At 27.6% G+C, this 18,545-nt stretch overlaps 2 protein-coding genes across 7 annotated transcripts in view; one reads left to right on the top strand and one right to left on the bottom strand.

Moving 5' to 3' along the window:
- LOC107451061 (sodium-coupled monocarboxylate transporter 1) overlaps positions 1–11,839 on the top strand; it is a 38,814-nt gene extending 26,975 nt beyond the window's left edge. For all 6 annotated transcript variants that reach the window (XM_087154405.1, XM_087154408.1, XM_087154407.1 and 3 more), the window contains 6 exons: positions 463–533; positions 1,081–1,167; positions 3,855–4,039; positions 7,059–7,159; positions 9,465–9,547; positions 11,396–11,839. In XM_087154405.1, the coding sequence (XP_087010531.1) occupies positions 463–533; positions 1,081–1,167; positions 3,855–4,039; positions 7,059–7,159; positions 9,465–9,547; positions 11,396–11,548 (680 nt within the window). In that variant the 3' untranslated portion in view covers positions 11,549–11,839. The remainder of the gene's footprint in view (positions 1–462; positions 534–1,080; positions 1,168–3,854; positions 4,040–7,058; positions 7,160–9,464; positions 9,548–11,395) is intronic.
- Positions 11,840–13,041: 1,202 nt separating this feature from the next.
- On the bottom strand, positions 13,042–18,127 carry LOC107451046 (uncharacterized). The gene is made up of 2 exons (XM_016067018.4): positions 18,020–18,127; positions 13,042–14,332 (listed from the first exon to the last, which is right to left on the bottom strand). Exons 1-2 carry the CDS (start codon positions 18,029–18,031, stop codon positions 13,079–13,081), a joined length of 1,266 nt encoding a protein of 421 aa, XP_015922504.1. The 5' UTR covers positions 18,032–18,127; the 3' UTR covers positions 13,042–13,078.
- Positions 18,128–18,545: the final 418 nt, after the last annotated feature.

Genomic DNA, 18,545 nt, shown 5'->3' with positions numbered 1-18,545 from the left:
TTTTATGGATTTAAACAAAAAAATTTAGTAAAAAGTGCGAAATTTAGTTACATCTTTAAATATGTGGTGAGGTAAGTCAATTGTTTGTGATATCTGTACAATTATTTGCAACTGTTTCAAAGTAAGTTATCATTTATACACAAAAATTGGCTTAAGTGTTGAATTTCATATCTCAGAAAAAAATTAGTTTAACATTAACATCGTGTAATTTTTTTGCAACAACATATGTTACATTGAAACATATATGAATTACAGGAAGAATTAACTTGCACAACTTAGCATCGTATAAAAACAGTTGCAAATTAAGATATTCAATAGATTTATTAATTTATAAACCTAATAGAAATCTTAATGTAAATAGTATATTTCAAATCCGAATATTTCAACAGTCTAGACATTTGGAAATTTTGATCTATAATCCCCGACATTTTGAAGTAAGGATTTATATTTATTTATTTTCAGCTCTATTTTATGGAATAGTTGCTATTGTTTTGGTAGTAGTGGTTGAGAATATGACTGGAACTGTTTTGCAAGTAAGTAAGAATAATGTATGAATCATATGTAAGCATGATTGAGGTGAGGAATAAGCGAGAAAACTAGCAAAATCTGACGAATCACTATCGGAGAAAGCGGACCTGAAAACATTAAAATATATTTGATTGCCAGAAAAAGCAGAAAGGAGTTTAAAAATAATGTTAGAAACACGAAAAATAATATTAGAAACACCTTTAAGTTTCATTTAGCAATCAAACTGTGACTGTGATGTTATCCTTCCTGCTTCTCTAAAGTGATTCATAAGTCAATAGCATCATCAGTTTAAACGTTATTTTGCAAACCTTAGAGTGTATTTATTTCTGACAAGGATATTAAAAAATGCATATTGTGGGTGCTGATTATGAAACACCCTGCATCTGAGTTAATACCTTCTGACTGAATATGTAAAGTTCTGAAAAATTATTGAATGATGAAAAAAATTTTGAAAGGTTAATAATTGACTGCACACAATCAGTAGTACTACTAAAAAAACAATGTCTTTCAAAATTTGTTGTTTTATGTAACTAATAATAATTATTTTTTCAGGCAGCTTTAAGTATCAGCGGAGCATTGGGAGGTCCAATTTTAGGTATTTACACTCTTGGAATGTTTTTCCCATGGCCATCAGCTTTCGTGAGTATTTTATTGTTTTAAAATTTAAATTAAACACATTTAGTTAAAGTTATTCATTATATATTAATGTGTAATTCTGATACATTACTGATATAAAATGTAATTAAAATATTCATCACATCGTCACAAGTTAAATGTCAATTTTTTCGGGTATTTTTTACGGATAGAAACTGTGTAGATATTATATTTTTAAATGCCATTAAGTTTAAATTAGTATTTTTTATTTTAAGTGTTAAAATATTATCATGCTGATGAATGGTATAAATTTTTTGCAAAAATTTAAGATTATCAAAAATAACTTTTCTTGGTAGCTATTTCCTAAATTATATTTGGTAAAAAAATTATAATATTAGTTTAATGTAATAATTTTTTTACTAGCTCAATTTGAAAGGAAATATAAATTTGTCATTTATTTTATAAATCATTTTTCTACTAGGAATGCCTTAACTCGTTCTTTTCAAAGCCATACCTAATAAACGAGTAATGTGTTCACTTAAGAAGTGAAAAAATATTGTAATAGGAATTTCATCATTAGTTATATAGGAGTATTATTTATATAGTGTAATAAGAATTTCAATATTAATATATATTATAAGTTATAGCTAATATAGTGCAGGAAACACGCACAATAAATATTAGGATGCTATGTAATGTGCAGTTGCATATTTTAAAACAGTTCAGACAGATACGAAAGGAATTTTTATAAAAGACATATCAGAAACATTTTTGAACAGCAAAAAAATTTGTCAGATTTTGCACACTTAAGAGAATAGTACGGTCAAAGCTAACAGAATATGATAAATTTTACCATGTTTCTGTCTGTATGGGAACACCAAAAAGATCGGTAATTTTCAATGAAATGCTTTGGTAATGATTTTGGTAAAATTAACAATAAAATGTGGTTTAATCTGTGTTAAGATTTGAAAAATGTGCGAAATTTTGGTAATTTATCGTAATACCTTCGAGCATGGCAAAAAACACCATTTATTCGATTAAACTTACTTTTCCATGTTGTAATTTGTACTAAATGTAGTAATAAGAACTATAATTTTAAAACATTAATTTCCGGTAAGCCGTTACCATATGAGTGGAAAGATAACCGAATAGAATACTTAAATACCTAATATTTTGGCTTTATTAACCCAAATTATGTTGTTTTTCAACCAGAAATGTCTTTACCATTCAGGAACGGTAATTTTGCCGGAATTTTTTTTTTAACTTGTACCGTAAACCGGGGCGAGTCAACCCATTTTTTCAGTTTGTCAACTTTCAAGTGGTCAAACTTTTGTAAATATTAAAGAAAAAAGGCTTTTAATAGGTGTTTCGGAATCGCTATTTATCCCTCTTTAAAGCTGTGAAATCGATTTTTGAAAATATTAACAGTTACGCTGTTACTGTATATTTTTATAGAACTGCTGACAAATCTCTCGTATGGTGCGAGTCTACCCATTCTACTAAAATGAATGTTGATATTGTAAATAATCAAATTTTACTATTAAATTGTTATTTTAGTTACTATATAGGATATTTATGAAGTAAAATTCATAACTTTATTATATATTCCATTTTTTTATTCATAAAATAACACAAATTGAGTATTTGATCGATTATCACATTTTGATAACAGTTTTGTTTTTATAATCATTAACATTATAAAATAACATTTTTTTCTGATTAGTGTTGATAAAAATAAATTAAAATTAATATAAATTTACAATACAATAATTAATAAATAATAGTAATTAAAGATTATTAACAAAATCGAAATTCAAACATTGGGAATCATGAAAAATCCTTTTCCCATTCCTTTGGGAGGTAATAATAATTTATCAATAATAATTTATTTAACTTGCATTAAATAAAAAAAGTTAATTTTGTAATATAAAAATTGAAAAAATAGGTAAAATAAACATATTTTATATTTACATTTATATTTAACCTATAAATTTTCTTATTAATGATAAATTTATCAATGCAGAATTAAAATAATATACTCAAATTCATTTAAAATGACTTAATTTTAATATAAACAAAGTTCTAAATTATATTATTATGCTTTATTACAACTAAATACGAATGGGTAGACTCGCCCCGCGAATTCTGGCTTTTTGTTTACAACAGCAAAACTTACATTCTTTTTGTTTTTTTTTCATATAAAATTAATGTAATCTTTGTCTTAGATAAGTTTATCACTTAACCAAAGTGAAAATAGTAATAATAATAATATACTTATGGAGCATCAACTAAAAGTTTGCTGATTTTCAATACAAATCTCTCAAAAGACGTTTGAGCAGGTCGGTTAAAAAGACACCAAATAAATAAAAACGGATCAAACTACTACAGCGCCATCTTCCTTAGAGTCTGAACTAAGTCCTCCGTCGGTAAAAAATTTTTTATTTGCAATTTAAAATAGTGAAAATTAAATAAAACTAAAATGGGTAGACTCACCCCTGGATGGGTAGACTCGCCCCGGTTTACGGTATCTTATTTCGTATAGAAAAAGCTTGCAACCATTTAAAACATCCATTTTCACAGTTTTTTTTTAATGTGTAACTAATTAGTTTTTCTATTAAATATTGTGTTCAATTTATTTCGCCTGTCAAGCATGAAGTTTTTAGCAATACCATTCCTTGTAAATATATAGCGGATAATCTGTTGGTGATTATATTAGAAAAATTATTTTATAGGCTGCATTTATCGGATTAATTAGTGGTTTAGGCATTTGTATCTGGATATGTATTGGATCTATCATGTTTAGAGCACCAAATCCAACAGCAGTACTGTCAGTAGAATCATGTGAAGATTTATATATGAGTGTAACTCAGGTCATGTCGAGTATTTCCAATTCGTCTACTCCAGTATTCCTACCAAGGTAATTGTTATTGTATTTATCTAATAAGAAATCCTTTCAACGGTAGACCAAGATTTCTATACTTTGAACAATAATACGGTGCAAAATTTCTGCAACCTAAATAAAATATTAAATTTAACCATGTCATCATTTAAGTTGACCATACTATCGTGTAATCTGACTTAAGAAGTTCCATCATCGCAAGGATTACTGAAGTCCCTGGATAGCTTAAAGCGCTTTTGTTGGTAAGTTTTAGACTTGGATGTACCATGAAATTGCACAGTTTTGAGTTCGATTATTAAACTTTATGCCTCAAGTTCCCAGTTTAGTGTATAGATCTTATAAAAGAAAATGTTAGGAATAGCAAGGAAATAGGAAAAGTAGTAGGAAGAAAAATCTAACAGCAGTAGTGTCAGTAGAATCATGTGGAGGTTAATTTTGCTATTATTTCATCGTTATATGGGAGATTCTTTGTAAACATGACAATTCAGAAAAAAAAATTTATTCAAATTGTAAGTCTTCAAAATAATAAAAAAAAAATTTTGATATATTTATTTAGTTACATTTATTAATATCTTACAGACAGCAGTGTAGTTTATTGACATTTGCTCAAGGAAAAAATAAAATAGAATATCACCAAATTTTAAATGCTAGGAAAATGACTAGAAGGTCAGGAAAGCGACATATTAGCTTAGAAGTTAAGAAAACAGTCATTTTAAGCTAATAGTAAGTAACTCAACTTAAGAAACTCAAAAAAGACAAAGTTGAGAAGTTAGCAGTCTATTTGCCAACACGAATAATAAAGTTAACTTTAATATCTTTACGAATGACTTCAAAAACTTCTCCTACAATAAAAATGATAAACTTGGGAATTTTTAATTAATTTTATGAAAATTTACATTAAAATTAATCTTATGAAAATTTACTTCGGAAATTTTTTTCTAATATTATTTAAATTTAAAATATTTCAAATCGTTTTAATTTACAACTTCATTTCATTCCTTAATTTATGCACCCAAGCTGCGTTGAAAGACTATGACAGAATTAAATTGTGCAGTGATGTTCTTAGTTTATCCTCTATATTTTTAACTATCTGTGTTTGGAAAAACAATAACCTAACTCCTTTGCGTTAGATGGACCATGCTTTTTTAAAATTAATTATTTTATCCACTGTAGAAAGAATCAAAAATGTTTTTGTTGTTGATATGTACAGAATAAAATTGTGTATAATAATCAATCATTAAATAAACAAATAACTTTAAGTACATACGAGCATATTACAATCTTTCATAAACTGGGTATTAGGTTAACATTTTCTTTCCCTATTTACATTATAGTGTTTAAATTTTTTTCCTATAACTGTGTTAATTTTCTGGAATTTATAAGTCAGGAAAATGACAGCCAGGATAATGACAATTTTGCCATTTTTCAGCATTTAACATTACTTTAATTTAACATTTTGGCCTAAGACATTTACTTATCGCAGAAAACATCAGGATTTCTTGAAATAACTAAGGTAAATGCAAATAGTTTATTTTGTTAATGATTTCAAGAGGACAGAAAAATGACAACATAAAAACCTGCTCACCTTGTAAAATTTTTTGAAATACATTTTGACTCAGAAAGTTGGTTCTTTATTCCAGCAATTAGACTTGTTCTGATAGGATTGTATTCTAATTAGTCTCTTAACCTAAGATATTGGTTGCTGGAGCTATCTATTTTGGTTATAAATTACTAAAAAAAGTGGCCAGGAAAATGACTGATTTTCATGTGACAAACAAATTATTGACAGAAAAAATTATTTTCAACCAAGTTTTTGGAAATAATACCCTCTGCATATTCTAGAAATGCTTACAACGGTTTAGATGAAAAAAAAATTAGATATTGAAAAATGTATGGGAAGTTTTGAAGCTAGTTATTATTGGAAATATTTTTTGTGACATACCAGGAAAATAATTTTGATATTCAATTAAATTTTTTAACTATATAAAACAGTCAATGCTAGTGCAAAGTCATTTTAAAATGCTAACAGCAATGCTATTTATTGAATTTTTTTCAAAAAGTTCTTTTAGTAGTATAATATTAGATCTTGGAGCAAGAGACTGTGAATTGTCATATTTCGTGAGAATCACCCATACATACACGCATATATATATATATATATATATATATATATATATATACAAAATATTATTTATCCCTAGAAATTTATGAAGCTAAATAACCGTTAAAAATTATTAGTTAAAGAATTTAAACTCTTAATATAGTGAAATTATGAAAATTTTTATTTGAATATTTATTAAAAAATACATAATTAAAGCTATTGGAATATGAGTGAATATGCTTTAAAATTATACTAAATGTTATTTTCAAGCAAACGCTTAGAAACTATAATAGAAAAATATATTCGAAGTGATTAGAAATAATAACACACACCTGGATTTAATAATTATTAATCTGTTCTACTGCCTAAAGTAGAAGATTTTGGTAGTTAATTTTTTTATGCCAAAAGTAATCTACACTTAAAAAATTTCATTTAATCTTTAAGAATATATTTATCCATTTGTACAAAAATGTTTCCGCTATGTAATATTTTGTAAGCAATTAAGCATTTAAGTATTTTCTTGAAAATATTTTTTTATTTGCTGTGAATGCATTTTTAATGCGTTTTAATATATTTTGTTGTTACTCATTGCAATTACTGATTGCAATTCACTGTTAGAAATCAAAGAAAAGAATATAAAGATTTATAATTGGTGTCAGCGATCTCTCTACTGCACCATGAGTCAAAATATTACACTATTACTTTTGAATTTAATTTCCTCCTCTGTACAAAAAAAATCAAAAAAGAAGTTACAATACAAGACAATGAAAAATGCAAGTTTAAGTTCAAGACAGGATGCCGTGAAATTAAGGACACTCCATCATTCGCTTATAACTTTATTAATTCTATAAATATTTTTCAATATTTTAATTATTTATTTACATTATAAAATTAATGTTATTTGATGCAGGAAAAAAATAAAACTTTCTTTTTCAGGGAAGAATTTTTGACCATGTACCGTTTATCATACCTTTGGTACAGTGGAATCGGATGTTTAGTGGTTATAATCATCGGATTGCTAGTGTCTCTTGCAAAAGGTAAGTGGCCTTCCTTCTCGCAAGTAAATAATATCTCATAGCGAAATAGAAGCTTTGTGCAATATCTGTCAAAAGTAAAGTGTTTGATTATACACTATTTACCATACCTTTGGTGCTTAGAGGTTATATTTAACGGATTGCTTCGATTCTCTCTTGAAAAGTAAATTCCAATCGACTTATTTTCGCCTTAAAATGAAATTTGCAGCTAGCTGTTCTCTATATTTATTAAAAAACTTTAATCATGCAACATTTATCATATTTTTGGTATAATGAACTTGATTACTTAGTGGTCATATGTATAGGATTGCATGTTTCTGTCTTGGAAGGTAAATAAAAGCCCATTTGGCGATTATAATACATTTTAAAAATATCGTGAGAAAACATCTCCTTTTTAATACTAAGTATATTTCATAACGTCATCTGATGTTTCATACCTTCAAAGCGTATTAAAAGTAATTGAAATATTTTTATAAAAAGGGTATACTTTCATTCTTACAATGATATTATACCTAAAAAATTTATAATTAACGTTATTTATAAATATTTGTGAGATAAATTCTTTACCTAATTGAACCACACTGCCGGTAAACTATTAAGGTGAAATTTAAAACTTTCCAAATTATTTTACGCCCAAAATATATTTACAAAATGTTTTGTTATTAAACACACCGATAATTATATTTTAACACACAATCATTATCAATTTTTACTTTCAGTTATGGAAAAGGTAGGGAAAAAAGTAATAAAAACCGTTAGCATTAAACTGAATATACAATATTACTGAAATTAGGCAATGTTAATTCATTGTTTAGTACAATTAAAATGCAAAATTGTAGTACGAATATTCCTAAAAGAATCATGATTAGATTTTAAAGCAATTTTTCACCCTCTTTTGTACTTCACACATTTGACATAGCAGCTAGATGCATAACCAAAATTTTAAAATATGAAAAAAAGTATAGAGTTATACACCAAAAACATTGAAACTGAAATATATTTCAATGTGCATTTTTCAAAAAAAAATTTCTTTTAAATTTGTAACTTAACATAATTTGTAGTCTATAAAAAACCTTTTGAATCATGTAATTGAAATTCCAATTATATTCAATGATGATATTGACATTAAAAGGCTTCAAAAAATTTCTTTTGGTTTAATTTTTTCTTCCTTGTTTCTAAATTGTTTCACACTTATCAAATTTATTGAAAACTCATTTATTTTTTAAGCTTACTTATATTATTCATTATTACTTCAATTATTTATTATTAATATTGAAGGTAATTATTTTCATTCTTGAAATACAAGCTAGAATTTGTGTTCTTATCGCTGTTAAACATTATGATTTTATTTAACTTATTTTTATTTACTAAAAACACATGCTAGTCAAGTACTATTTATTATTCTTATCTTTCGGTGTTGTTTTGATGTTGTATTTCATATTGCATAATTTCTGTGTTTTCATTTTAAGTTTAATTTTCAGGATGCTGTGAAGCATTGAAAAACACTGTTAGAAATTTCTCGAAAAAAATGGTTAAATAACATTTTATTTAATTGTTTTTTCACCATATTTAAACAAAACAATCAAATAACTATTATTAAGATGGTAATCAAACTTTTAACTATGAGAAAAACCGTTTATTAACTGCTTTTACCTATTACGGTTATACAACCAGAATTTTATTGCACCAACTAAACCCATCTAATGAAGCCACTTAGTTACTTTCTATTGCGTACTATATTACAGCCGATAGGGATAGTCCGTCCATCTCATGACTGACAGAACTGGTTTCGAGTCCCAGCGCTGACGTCACAATATTTCCTCCATTCCCTTCAACACATGAGGAGTTTTCAGTGGTCCTCCATTGCCTCAAGCTCAAGTTCCAGTGCTCCACTCCTCAATTTGTGTCCTGCACTTTCCAATGCCTATTACCTAACAAAAATCCTAGCTCCTCTGTCCAATTATATTTATTTTTTATTGTTTTGAAACCATGCTAGTTGTAAATGGTGAAAAAAAGTACAGTTTTGTATTTATGGTTTTATAACCATTCTAGTTGCAAACGGTTTCAAAACCGTAAAGGTAAAAAAATTTTCCTTACTGTAAACTTATCGGATGGATGAACGGCTGCCGGTTATTTTACCTTAATTTTAGAAGGAAATTTCTGACGGTTTATATTTTCAGTAGCTTGAGTATTATCGCCAGTCAGACTTGCTGTAACCTTAATAAGTTCATAAATTAAACCATATTTCCGTTGAAGTATATTTTTTAAAGGAGAATATAATATTATTCTGAAATTGATTTACAAACAGGTAATAACAAGCAAGATGTCGAAAAGAGTTTGATGACACCATTCTTCTACAATCTTTGGGGCTGTGATCCGAAACACAACCAGGTATTATTATTTTTAATTTTCTGCTAATTTTAACTTTCTTTCTATAAAATTTTTCTCCATTGTTTTTCCTTTCACTTATTTACAGCCATTTATAATGTACAATACCCAGAACAAAGTAATAAATAAAACAACATGAATTACTTTTGATCTAATGATCGGATTTTCACATACTAGGAATCAATCCTAATGGTCCTAAGGTGCGATCTCTAATAGATTGCTAATAGATGGTTGTTACCCCCCTAACTTGGGGGACATGAATCATAATCTGTCTAAAAATATCCAAGTTTATTCATAAAAAGTGCGTTTTGTATCTGATTTTGTAAGTTAAAATAATGTCTGCCCCAATTAATTTGTATATTTGAGGTCACACCCACGTACCATTAATTTTGAGACCTAGTATATGAAAATCCGATCATTAGATCAAAAATTATTCAAGGTGATTCATTTATGTATTTATTTATTTTTTCGCACTATGCATTGCTTCCTAAGGCATTAAAGATGCATAAAAGAATTTGAAATAAGGATTAAGGTTAATGTGCATAAAAGAGCCTGAATTTTACATGAACAAACTGATACAGGTTTAAACAGATTCGCATAAATATACCACTTTATCAACATTGTTATTTTTGAATCCCTAAGTTTGAAGTTTGAGATAAAGTTTCGTCCAATTTAAAACTTAAAACCATCAAAAAACTTAATGATAGTTATAATAAGTCAAATATATAAATATATTTGGAAGGAAAATTAGAAGTTGCTCTTATATTTTTAAGACACATTTTTAAGGCAAAAAAAAAAAAAAAAATCCCGAAGTTTAAGAGTTCTAATATTGCAGTAAGTAGCACTAATTTTAATAGTAACTACAGTACCGAAATAATCATTTTGTTATTTTAACAAATACCATAATCAATACCAATTCACAGAATAACATGTGTTGCATACTTTAAGCAAGCTTTCAATCATTATAAAAGTATTGTATCAGTGAGATAAATTATTTATTTCTATTTTTAATCACCATTTATTTGATTGGTAAGTTTTTTTACCTTAGGAACAATTCATGGGAACTCTGAAATCAAAAAAAAAAGAAATAAGTTAATAAATAAGAATAAAATAAATAAATAAGAATAAAATAAATAAATAAGAATAAAATAAAGAAAAATAGAAATTTTACTATTTAAGTAAAAATCTTAAAGATTTAAGATTATTTTATAAATTTCAATATTCCCACGCGGAGAAAAAAATTTGGGTAAAATAACCACACAGTGCAGTAAGGACATTTCTGGTGTTTGAAAAAAAAATCTGTTAATAAAACAAAAATATACGATATTTAAACCATTCTTAATAATTTTTCTACTCTCATGGTAACGGTTTACAGTAAGTTCATGTTTCAAAATTATGGTTCATGAAAACTAAATTTAACCGAATAATTATTTTTATGCCAGGCTCTGAAATACCATGATAAAATTATCAAATTTCACCACGTTTACCAAATTTATCATTTATTATGAAACCGTATTTTATGGTTAATATTACGAAACTCCAAAACGCTTCAATGAAATATCGAGTTTTTTATTGTTCCCATAAAGACAGAAACATATTAACTTTTACCATATTCTGATAGTTTTGACCTTATTTTTTTCTCAGTGCATATTGCGTCTCAGTGACCCTGTTTTTAGAGGTTTATATTAGACACGATTTAATTTTTTTTTTTTGTTAAGTTTTATATTTAGAACAATCACTATAACTTTGTATATACTTTGTATATAACTATATACTTTGTATATAAAATGCATAGACAAATTTGAATAATATATTTTGCCGAATCACGTGTATAATTTCTGGTTTTTATAGGCTGAAAGAGAAATTCAAAGCTCAGTGCCCTTAGTTGGGATACAAGATCTGAAACGAAAAAATTCAGCTATGTTTAATAAAAGAATGTCTGGAGATTTTGACTCATCATTAGTAGTTCAAGGAGTTTATCGACAAAATGTCGGCAATTGTTAACTGTATAATAATATATAATTAAGTACTTTTACTCATTTTAAAAGCAGCTGCTTCGTCTTGATAGATTTATATCAAATTTTTGTTATATTCTGTGTTAATTCAAAGGATTTTAAATTCTTCGTACTTCCGTTTCTAAAATACTGTCAAATATCATTGATACCATTATACTTTTAACGTCATATTAATTTTTATTTACAACCTTACTGCAACGTTTACATTCATCTGTATTTATAATTCATAACTGTATAAAGTGCATCAGTGTGTAAGTTAATAAACAAATTATGACCATTTGTATCTGCTATTTTTCTATTTTCAGTACTCTAAAACAGGAAAAAAATTTGTTTTTGCCTTCAACTAATGTTACCTAGTACCTACTTAAAAATTTATTTACTGCAAATATAAATCATTTATCCATTTTTTAAATTTTGAATCATTGAAATCGAGCTGTTCATTATTCAAAACAATTATACAGTAATGAAAAATACTGATTCCTAGCTCAACTAGAAGGAACTTGTTTATGATCGAAATTTTGAAAATCAACTACACATTCTCAACAAACAGAGCTTTTAAAATTTCCGAGACATAGCTTTTAAAACGTTACCAATAGTGTGGCCTCACATAAAAAACATTACCAATAGTGTGGCATCACATGAACATTATCAATAGTGTGGTATCACATAAAAAATTGCCAATAGAGTGTCATCACATAAAAAACATTACCAATAGTGTGGCATCACATAAAAAACAATACCAACATTACCAAAAACGTTCGGAGAAATTAGTCGTTAGATTAGCAAAGTCGATAGCAACCACCAGATACCAATATGAATAGAAAACTAGACAATTAGAGTACAAAATGTACTAAAACTGTAAGTACCTATACATCTTGGAAACTTAGTTACATAGTAATTTATAGTTTTTTTTCTTTGCTGAAATGTGAATTATTCGTAAATATTTAAGCAATATTAATGTTTGCATTATTAGTAAAAAGTGCTATCACATCTAAAACACTGAAACAAATGCATTAAAACTTCAAAATTTTTTGGAAAAAATTGTTTTTGTATAATACTTTAAGCTCATATATTTATTTTACTGAATTTATGGGTTAATTTGTAGTGAAAATATTTTAGTAGAAATGTATCAAGAAAATAAACTAATATCAAAATTTGTTGCGTAAAATAACTTTAGATTAGACAAACGTTGTTTCGAAATTCATTTATTAATTTTTGATTAAATTTTTATTCTATATCAATATAAATTTATTTGCATAATGTTACTTTTTATTTGCAAAAGATTTTTCAAGTATTTTAAAGATGGAAATGTGTGGATTTTGCAGAAAAAAAGTACTTCACAGAACGCTGGAAAAAAGTACTTGTTGCACAGGTCGGAAGATTAAAATTAAATGTTAAAATCAGTTGAAAATTTCTAATATAGAATTATTTACTATAATTCAATACAAATTATTGTTCAAAAAATTCATAGTTAGCAATGTATACATTTTAAAATACTTTTATTAAGACAACAATACTTCTAAGAATCATAATATTTATGGAGATAAGTCAAAAAAAGTAAAATAAATGTTAAAGCATTTAACGGAACAATGGCGGACGTATTGCTGCGTAATCTTTTACTTTTTATTTTATCCATAGCAAAAGGGAAAATGTGTAACATATCATGGTTCACATTATCATGTACAGGGTGGAGGCACATGTCTTTGCGTTCAAAAAAAGAAACTAATTGCTTAAGTTTTAACTGAGGTAAATTGCTGCAAAAACTAGATTCAATTACTCTGCTATAGAAAGTAGAGTCGTTAAATATCCATGATATTGGACATTCACAATAAAAACTATTGCCATCAATATTAAATATTGTGTCCTCTGCCGATATGTTCGCATTCGGATTGGGCAATATTGAGTTTAAAGCAACAGATCGAAAAGAATTGTCCGTAAATTCAATCCGATTAGACAAAACCATTTGGAATGCATTTTCTTCACTATACCTTCGCACAATATTTCGATGAAATCGAAATGTACGTCCTCTAGCCCAGAAGATTGTGGCAGGTAAAGATTCGAATGTACAATTCAAAATATTTACTGAGTTTATGTATGCAAGAAAAATACTGTCACTTGCAGAGTAATGAAAATAACAATTTTCAAAAAATACATTATGTGAATCTTTGATTACAAAGGAAAGATTTGCTGCATAAACGATATTGCTATTCATCACTGTAAAATCTAAGACGTTCGTCAAATGTAAAGCTAAGGTATCCAAGTAAAGTAAAGTTGAATTTACGATGACAAAATGAGTCATGTCTATCCCCGTAATAGCAAAACTATCCAATTTTTCTATGGTCACATTTTTCATTATAAAAACTCGAACTTTGTGCAACGCCGTGATTCCAAAGGATTCAATGAAAAGGCTAGAGATGTTTTCAAAACGAATGATTGAATCGACTTTCTTTGTACTAAAAGATCTTCCTGCTATTCCAAAAGATTTAATTACTAAGTTGTTAATGTTTGTAAAAGAAGCTTTTTCCAGGAATGATCCACTTAATGAACCAATAGATACTTCCACCCGATTGCAACCATCCACAGTTACAACTTCTGCTAAATATTTTAAGAAAGGTATCATGGTAAGACTTCCACCATTAGTGCATTTACATTCTACTCTGTTTTCCGTGCACTTGCAATGTTCTTCATCAAAGCATTTCATTCGCGTTACCTCTTCTTCAGTGGCAGCATACAGGCTTAAACACGTTAACCCAATTAATAGAAATAGTAAAACCTAAAAAGAAAAGAAAAGGGTATAAATGACAAAGTATGACGGTGACACTGTACCAACTGCGTTTTATTAGACTTTATCTTACCTCGATATGATGAGCATCTTTGTGGATTTGCAAAAATTTTTTAGGACAACACAAATAAAATAAAGCATTCTACAATTTTTAATAAATAATATAATAAATAATATAAAATATTATAAATCATAAATAACATAAAATATAATAAATAATAAATAATATAAAATATAATAAATAACATAAAATATAATAAATAATAAATAATATGAAATATAATAAATAATAAATCTTCAAATGTTTTGACTCCTTTGTTATTTTTTCTTTCTTTTTTATAACCGTCGTTAAGCAGACGGCTCATTTTTTAGTTTACGACTACTAATGTTCAACTTCACAGCCATGTAATTTGAACTCTATCCAGAAGACAAGGGAACTTTTGGATCAAGTATTGGGAGAAATTTGCCTTCCGGGAGGATATTTTGATTTAACTAACTCGCATTTGCGTTACACGGGAAAGAAAAGCACGAAAACTTTCCACGGTGAGCCTGATGGCAAGAGACTCTAACCCATGATTCCTCTACTACTGAATATATATTTTACGACAGCACCGTGGTCGGTGCGAGACAGGTACGGAATTCGTATCGACCAGCCTTGGAAGCTTGGGAAGAGGACTCCTTAGAAGAAATTTTGATACACACTTGTCCAAATGTGAAACGGTGTTTGCAGGGAACTATTGCGTTTATAATGATTTTAGTATAACGGTTTTAGCATAAAAGTATTGCCTGAAAAAAAAAGGTTACCTTCACGAAGACCATATAGCACTGCTAATTGTTTTAGAAAGTATCATAGTCCAAATATTCGAGGCGCAAGAGAGGATTTATCCTGGAAAATTTGGCGGGAGTCTTTATCTTTTGTACTTATATGTTTTTTTGGGTGCTGAACACGAGCTCACAATTTGGGACCAAAATTTTTCACTGGGAAATATGCTCTTCTTCCAAGAAAGACCTGGAAAATGCAGTAATTTGCATACGCCATCTTTTTGGTTTAAGATAGAAAATTTTCGATGTCATATTTGAAAATTAGAAAAAATTTCCCACTTATTCTATCGTTACAATGTGCCAGTAGTATAACAAATCAAAGAATTAAGAGAATGAGAATAATGACAATAGCATAGGAAAGATGTCTCTCTCAGTGCTTCAAGGGGGAAAAACAGAGGCGAAATATTAATAGAGGTTTGAAATGTTAAAAAACTCTCTTACAGAATCTAGTAATATATAGAAAAGATATTTCAGCCAAGAGGGGAGAACTCCCCTACTGCCCCCCCCCCCAGTAACCATAATTTTTCCTCAAGTATACCCAAAATCATAGTTTTTAGGACATTTTCCATTTTGCCAGTCCTCTTAAATTGAAATTTGTTATAACACTCATCAATTTACAACCAGGTCCTGAGAGGAAGGCTTACCCCTTAACCCCCCTTTAAAAATAACCATTATTTTCATGAAAACTACCGAAAACCATGACTAATAGGGGGCTCTCTTCTTTTAATTTCCATGCAAATAATGCTTTTTTTAGAATTTTATATTTTTTCTAAATAACAAAAAATAAGCCCCTCCCCTAAAATTATTTCTTTCGACAGCATTTCTCGTTTTACATTTAATGGTTATTTTTTTTTTTTAAATTTTTAAGCAATCAAAATTTAGAATAAGACTCGTAACATTTCGATGCGTATAAGAAGTTTACATAAATAATAATTTTTAACAAAGTAAAATAAAATTTATTTAACAAGTTTAGCATGAAATTTATCCTATTCTAATAATAATAATATTCAAAATATCCTAGGCTGTTCACAAAATATCAATACGCTACACACAGCAATTAAGTTATCAGGCACATTCAGACTCGAATGTCTTTGATTTTAATATGTTTATCATTGAACTGATAAAGGCATTAAAATAACAAAATATGCCTGAAATCTTACAAAAATTCTTACATCTTTCTTAAACACGGAATCGATGGAATTGTTATTTTATAAAGCAACCATCATTCTTGCTCTGATATTCATTGTAAATGAATCTGTTCTTTCTGTTGCCTTCAATGGCCAAATGAAATGTATTATATTTAGTAATCCTGTCTCTCGCTCTCTTTGACTCTATGCATTTATTGCATAGAAAATAGAGATTATTATGAAAAAAAGTAAGAAAAGCAAAAAGTAAAAAAAAAAATTCAACAAAAGATTATAATCTAAATAAACTTAACACACAATATACGAATTTAACTAATTTATAATTGCATTGCTTAGTAACGATGAGTTTTTAGGATATTAATTCCAAAATTTTAATTTAGAGAGTATGTTTTGTTTTTGGCAGAAACCTTAAGTCATGGAATTTTTTTAAATAAATAATATTTTTAAGTAACATCATTTTCGGCATATTACAGATGTAACTTTTCAGTCAATGCCTTCGTATTCAAAGCTCAAAACGATAAAGGGAGATTTAAATTTTACTTACAATATTATAAATTTATAGCGCCCATTGCAACCTTATAGCTAACAGTTGCTACTTTTAAAGTTTACGAAAGAAAACTAATCCAATAAAATGAACCAAGTACACATCTATTGTTATAAAATGAACAAAATGAACCAAGTATAAATGAATAAGACGATAACACATTTATTGTTATAATAATTTATAGTTATAATAATGTTGTAAATAAAAAACGAATTTATTTGAATTCATTTGTATATTCTTTAAATAAAAGACCGATACTCAGAACAGAAATTTAAAAAACGGGATCAAATGCTGTGTCCATTTTCTGAAATAGCTATGTCCAGTTTTAACACACATTTCTAACGCTGAGATGTGTTCATTTTCATAAACGCGCATTTTGAAATAGGTTTATTTTCATAAACGCGCCTTTTAAGCTTTGTCTATTTTCGTTAACACTCATTTTGTCATGTGTTATTTTCGTAAATGCGTCTTTTGAACTTTCCATTTTCGTAAACACGCACTTAGAGCATCGTATCTTTACAAATCATGCTCATAAATATTTTAAACGTTTTACTGGCTTTTGTTAAAGGTAATACTTTAATAGTTATTGAATATTATAGTATAAAATATAACTGCTATTTGAATATTATAATATAAAATAGCTACCAGCTCATTCTTGCAAACGAACTGGCTCACTTAACATATTATAATTATAACATCTTTATCTACATATTGCTTAGTATGGAAAGTAATAATTAGATTAACATGCGCAAAACTATAAATTGCCAAGTTCCAATTTCAAGCTTTACAGTTAATATAATGTATCAACATTCATACTCTAATACTAATATATAATATCTGTAGATTTTTTTCAATTTCAAATTCAGTTTTTGGCATCATTTATACCGCAATATTATTCCAACCCAACCAAAAGGTGACTTTGGAGCACCTTTTGGTAATAATGTCAAAACAGGCGAGATTTCAAATTGTCAATTAAGTATAGATAATTTTTGCAACATTTATTTATACATAAAATGAATCACTGTGCGGTCTCTGCTATGATCTACACTAAAAGACAACATGGCAGTAAACGAGAGATTTTATTACTAAGATATATTATGGAAACGTTATTTAAAGTTTAAAACTATTTTACGGTGGCAAAATTTTATTATTAAAAATGTTTCTTACCTTGAAAAACATACTGACGATAGCTTGTCCACCGAATATTCTTTCGAATATTCTTCAAATTCAATATAACTTTTAAGGAAGCCTTTTCATATGTTTGACGGGAAGTAATGTTACACATCCGGTCCTTTCCGGAAGCAATTTTTGTTTTTAGTAAGGGGTCAAGAAATAATTGTAGCAATGAAAGCCTACTAAATTACAAGCAATTCATTTTCTTCCTGTTTAATTATCAGGCTGTATATTCCAGAAATTTGCATAACTTATGCTTAAGAATAATGCCTTTTTTTTAATTAAAACAAATCATCAGATTATGCATTAAAGACATTTTGTTACCACTTCTCTTTGTTTTCATCATTTTTAATTCATAGTTTTTATTTAAAACTACCCTAAACTTCTCAAGAGTCAATTTAACCTATATTTTATGATAAATTTTTATGACTGGGGTCGAAATGCAATACGAAACCTTACTTTGAGTTTTGGTTTAATAATACCAGACATGAAAATTTAAAGGAATTTGCATTTTTTTAAA

Source organism: Parasteatoda tepidariorum, chromosome 11 (genome assembly GCF_982258835.1).
Source record: "Parasteatoda tepidariorum strain Cologne lab strain chromosome 11, Ptep-v5.0, whole genome shotgun sequence".
Classification (NCBI taxonomy): domain Eukaryota; kingdom Metazoa; phylum Arthropoda; class Arachnida; order Araneae; family Theridiidae; genus Parasteatoda; species Parasteatoda tepidariorum.
The sequence above is the reverse complement of the archived record's forward strand: the minus strand, read 5'-3'. Positions and strand labels throughout refer to the sequence as shown.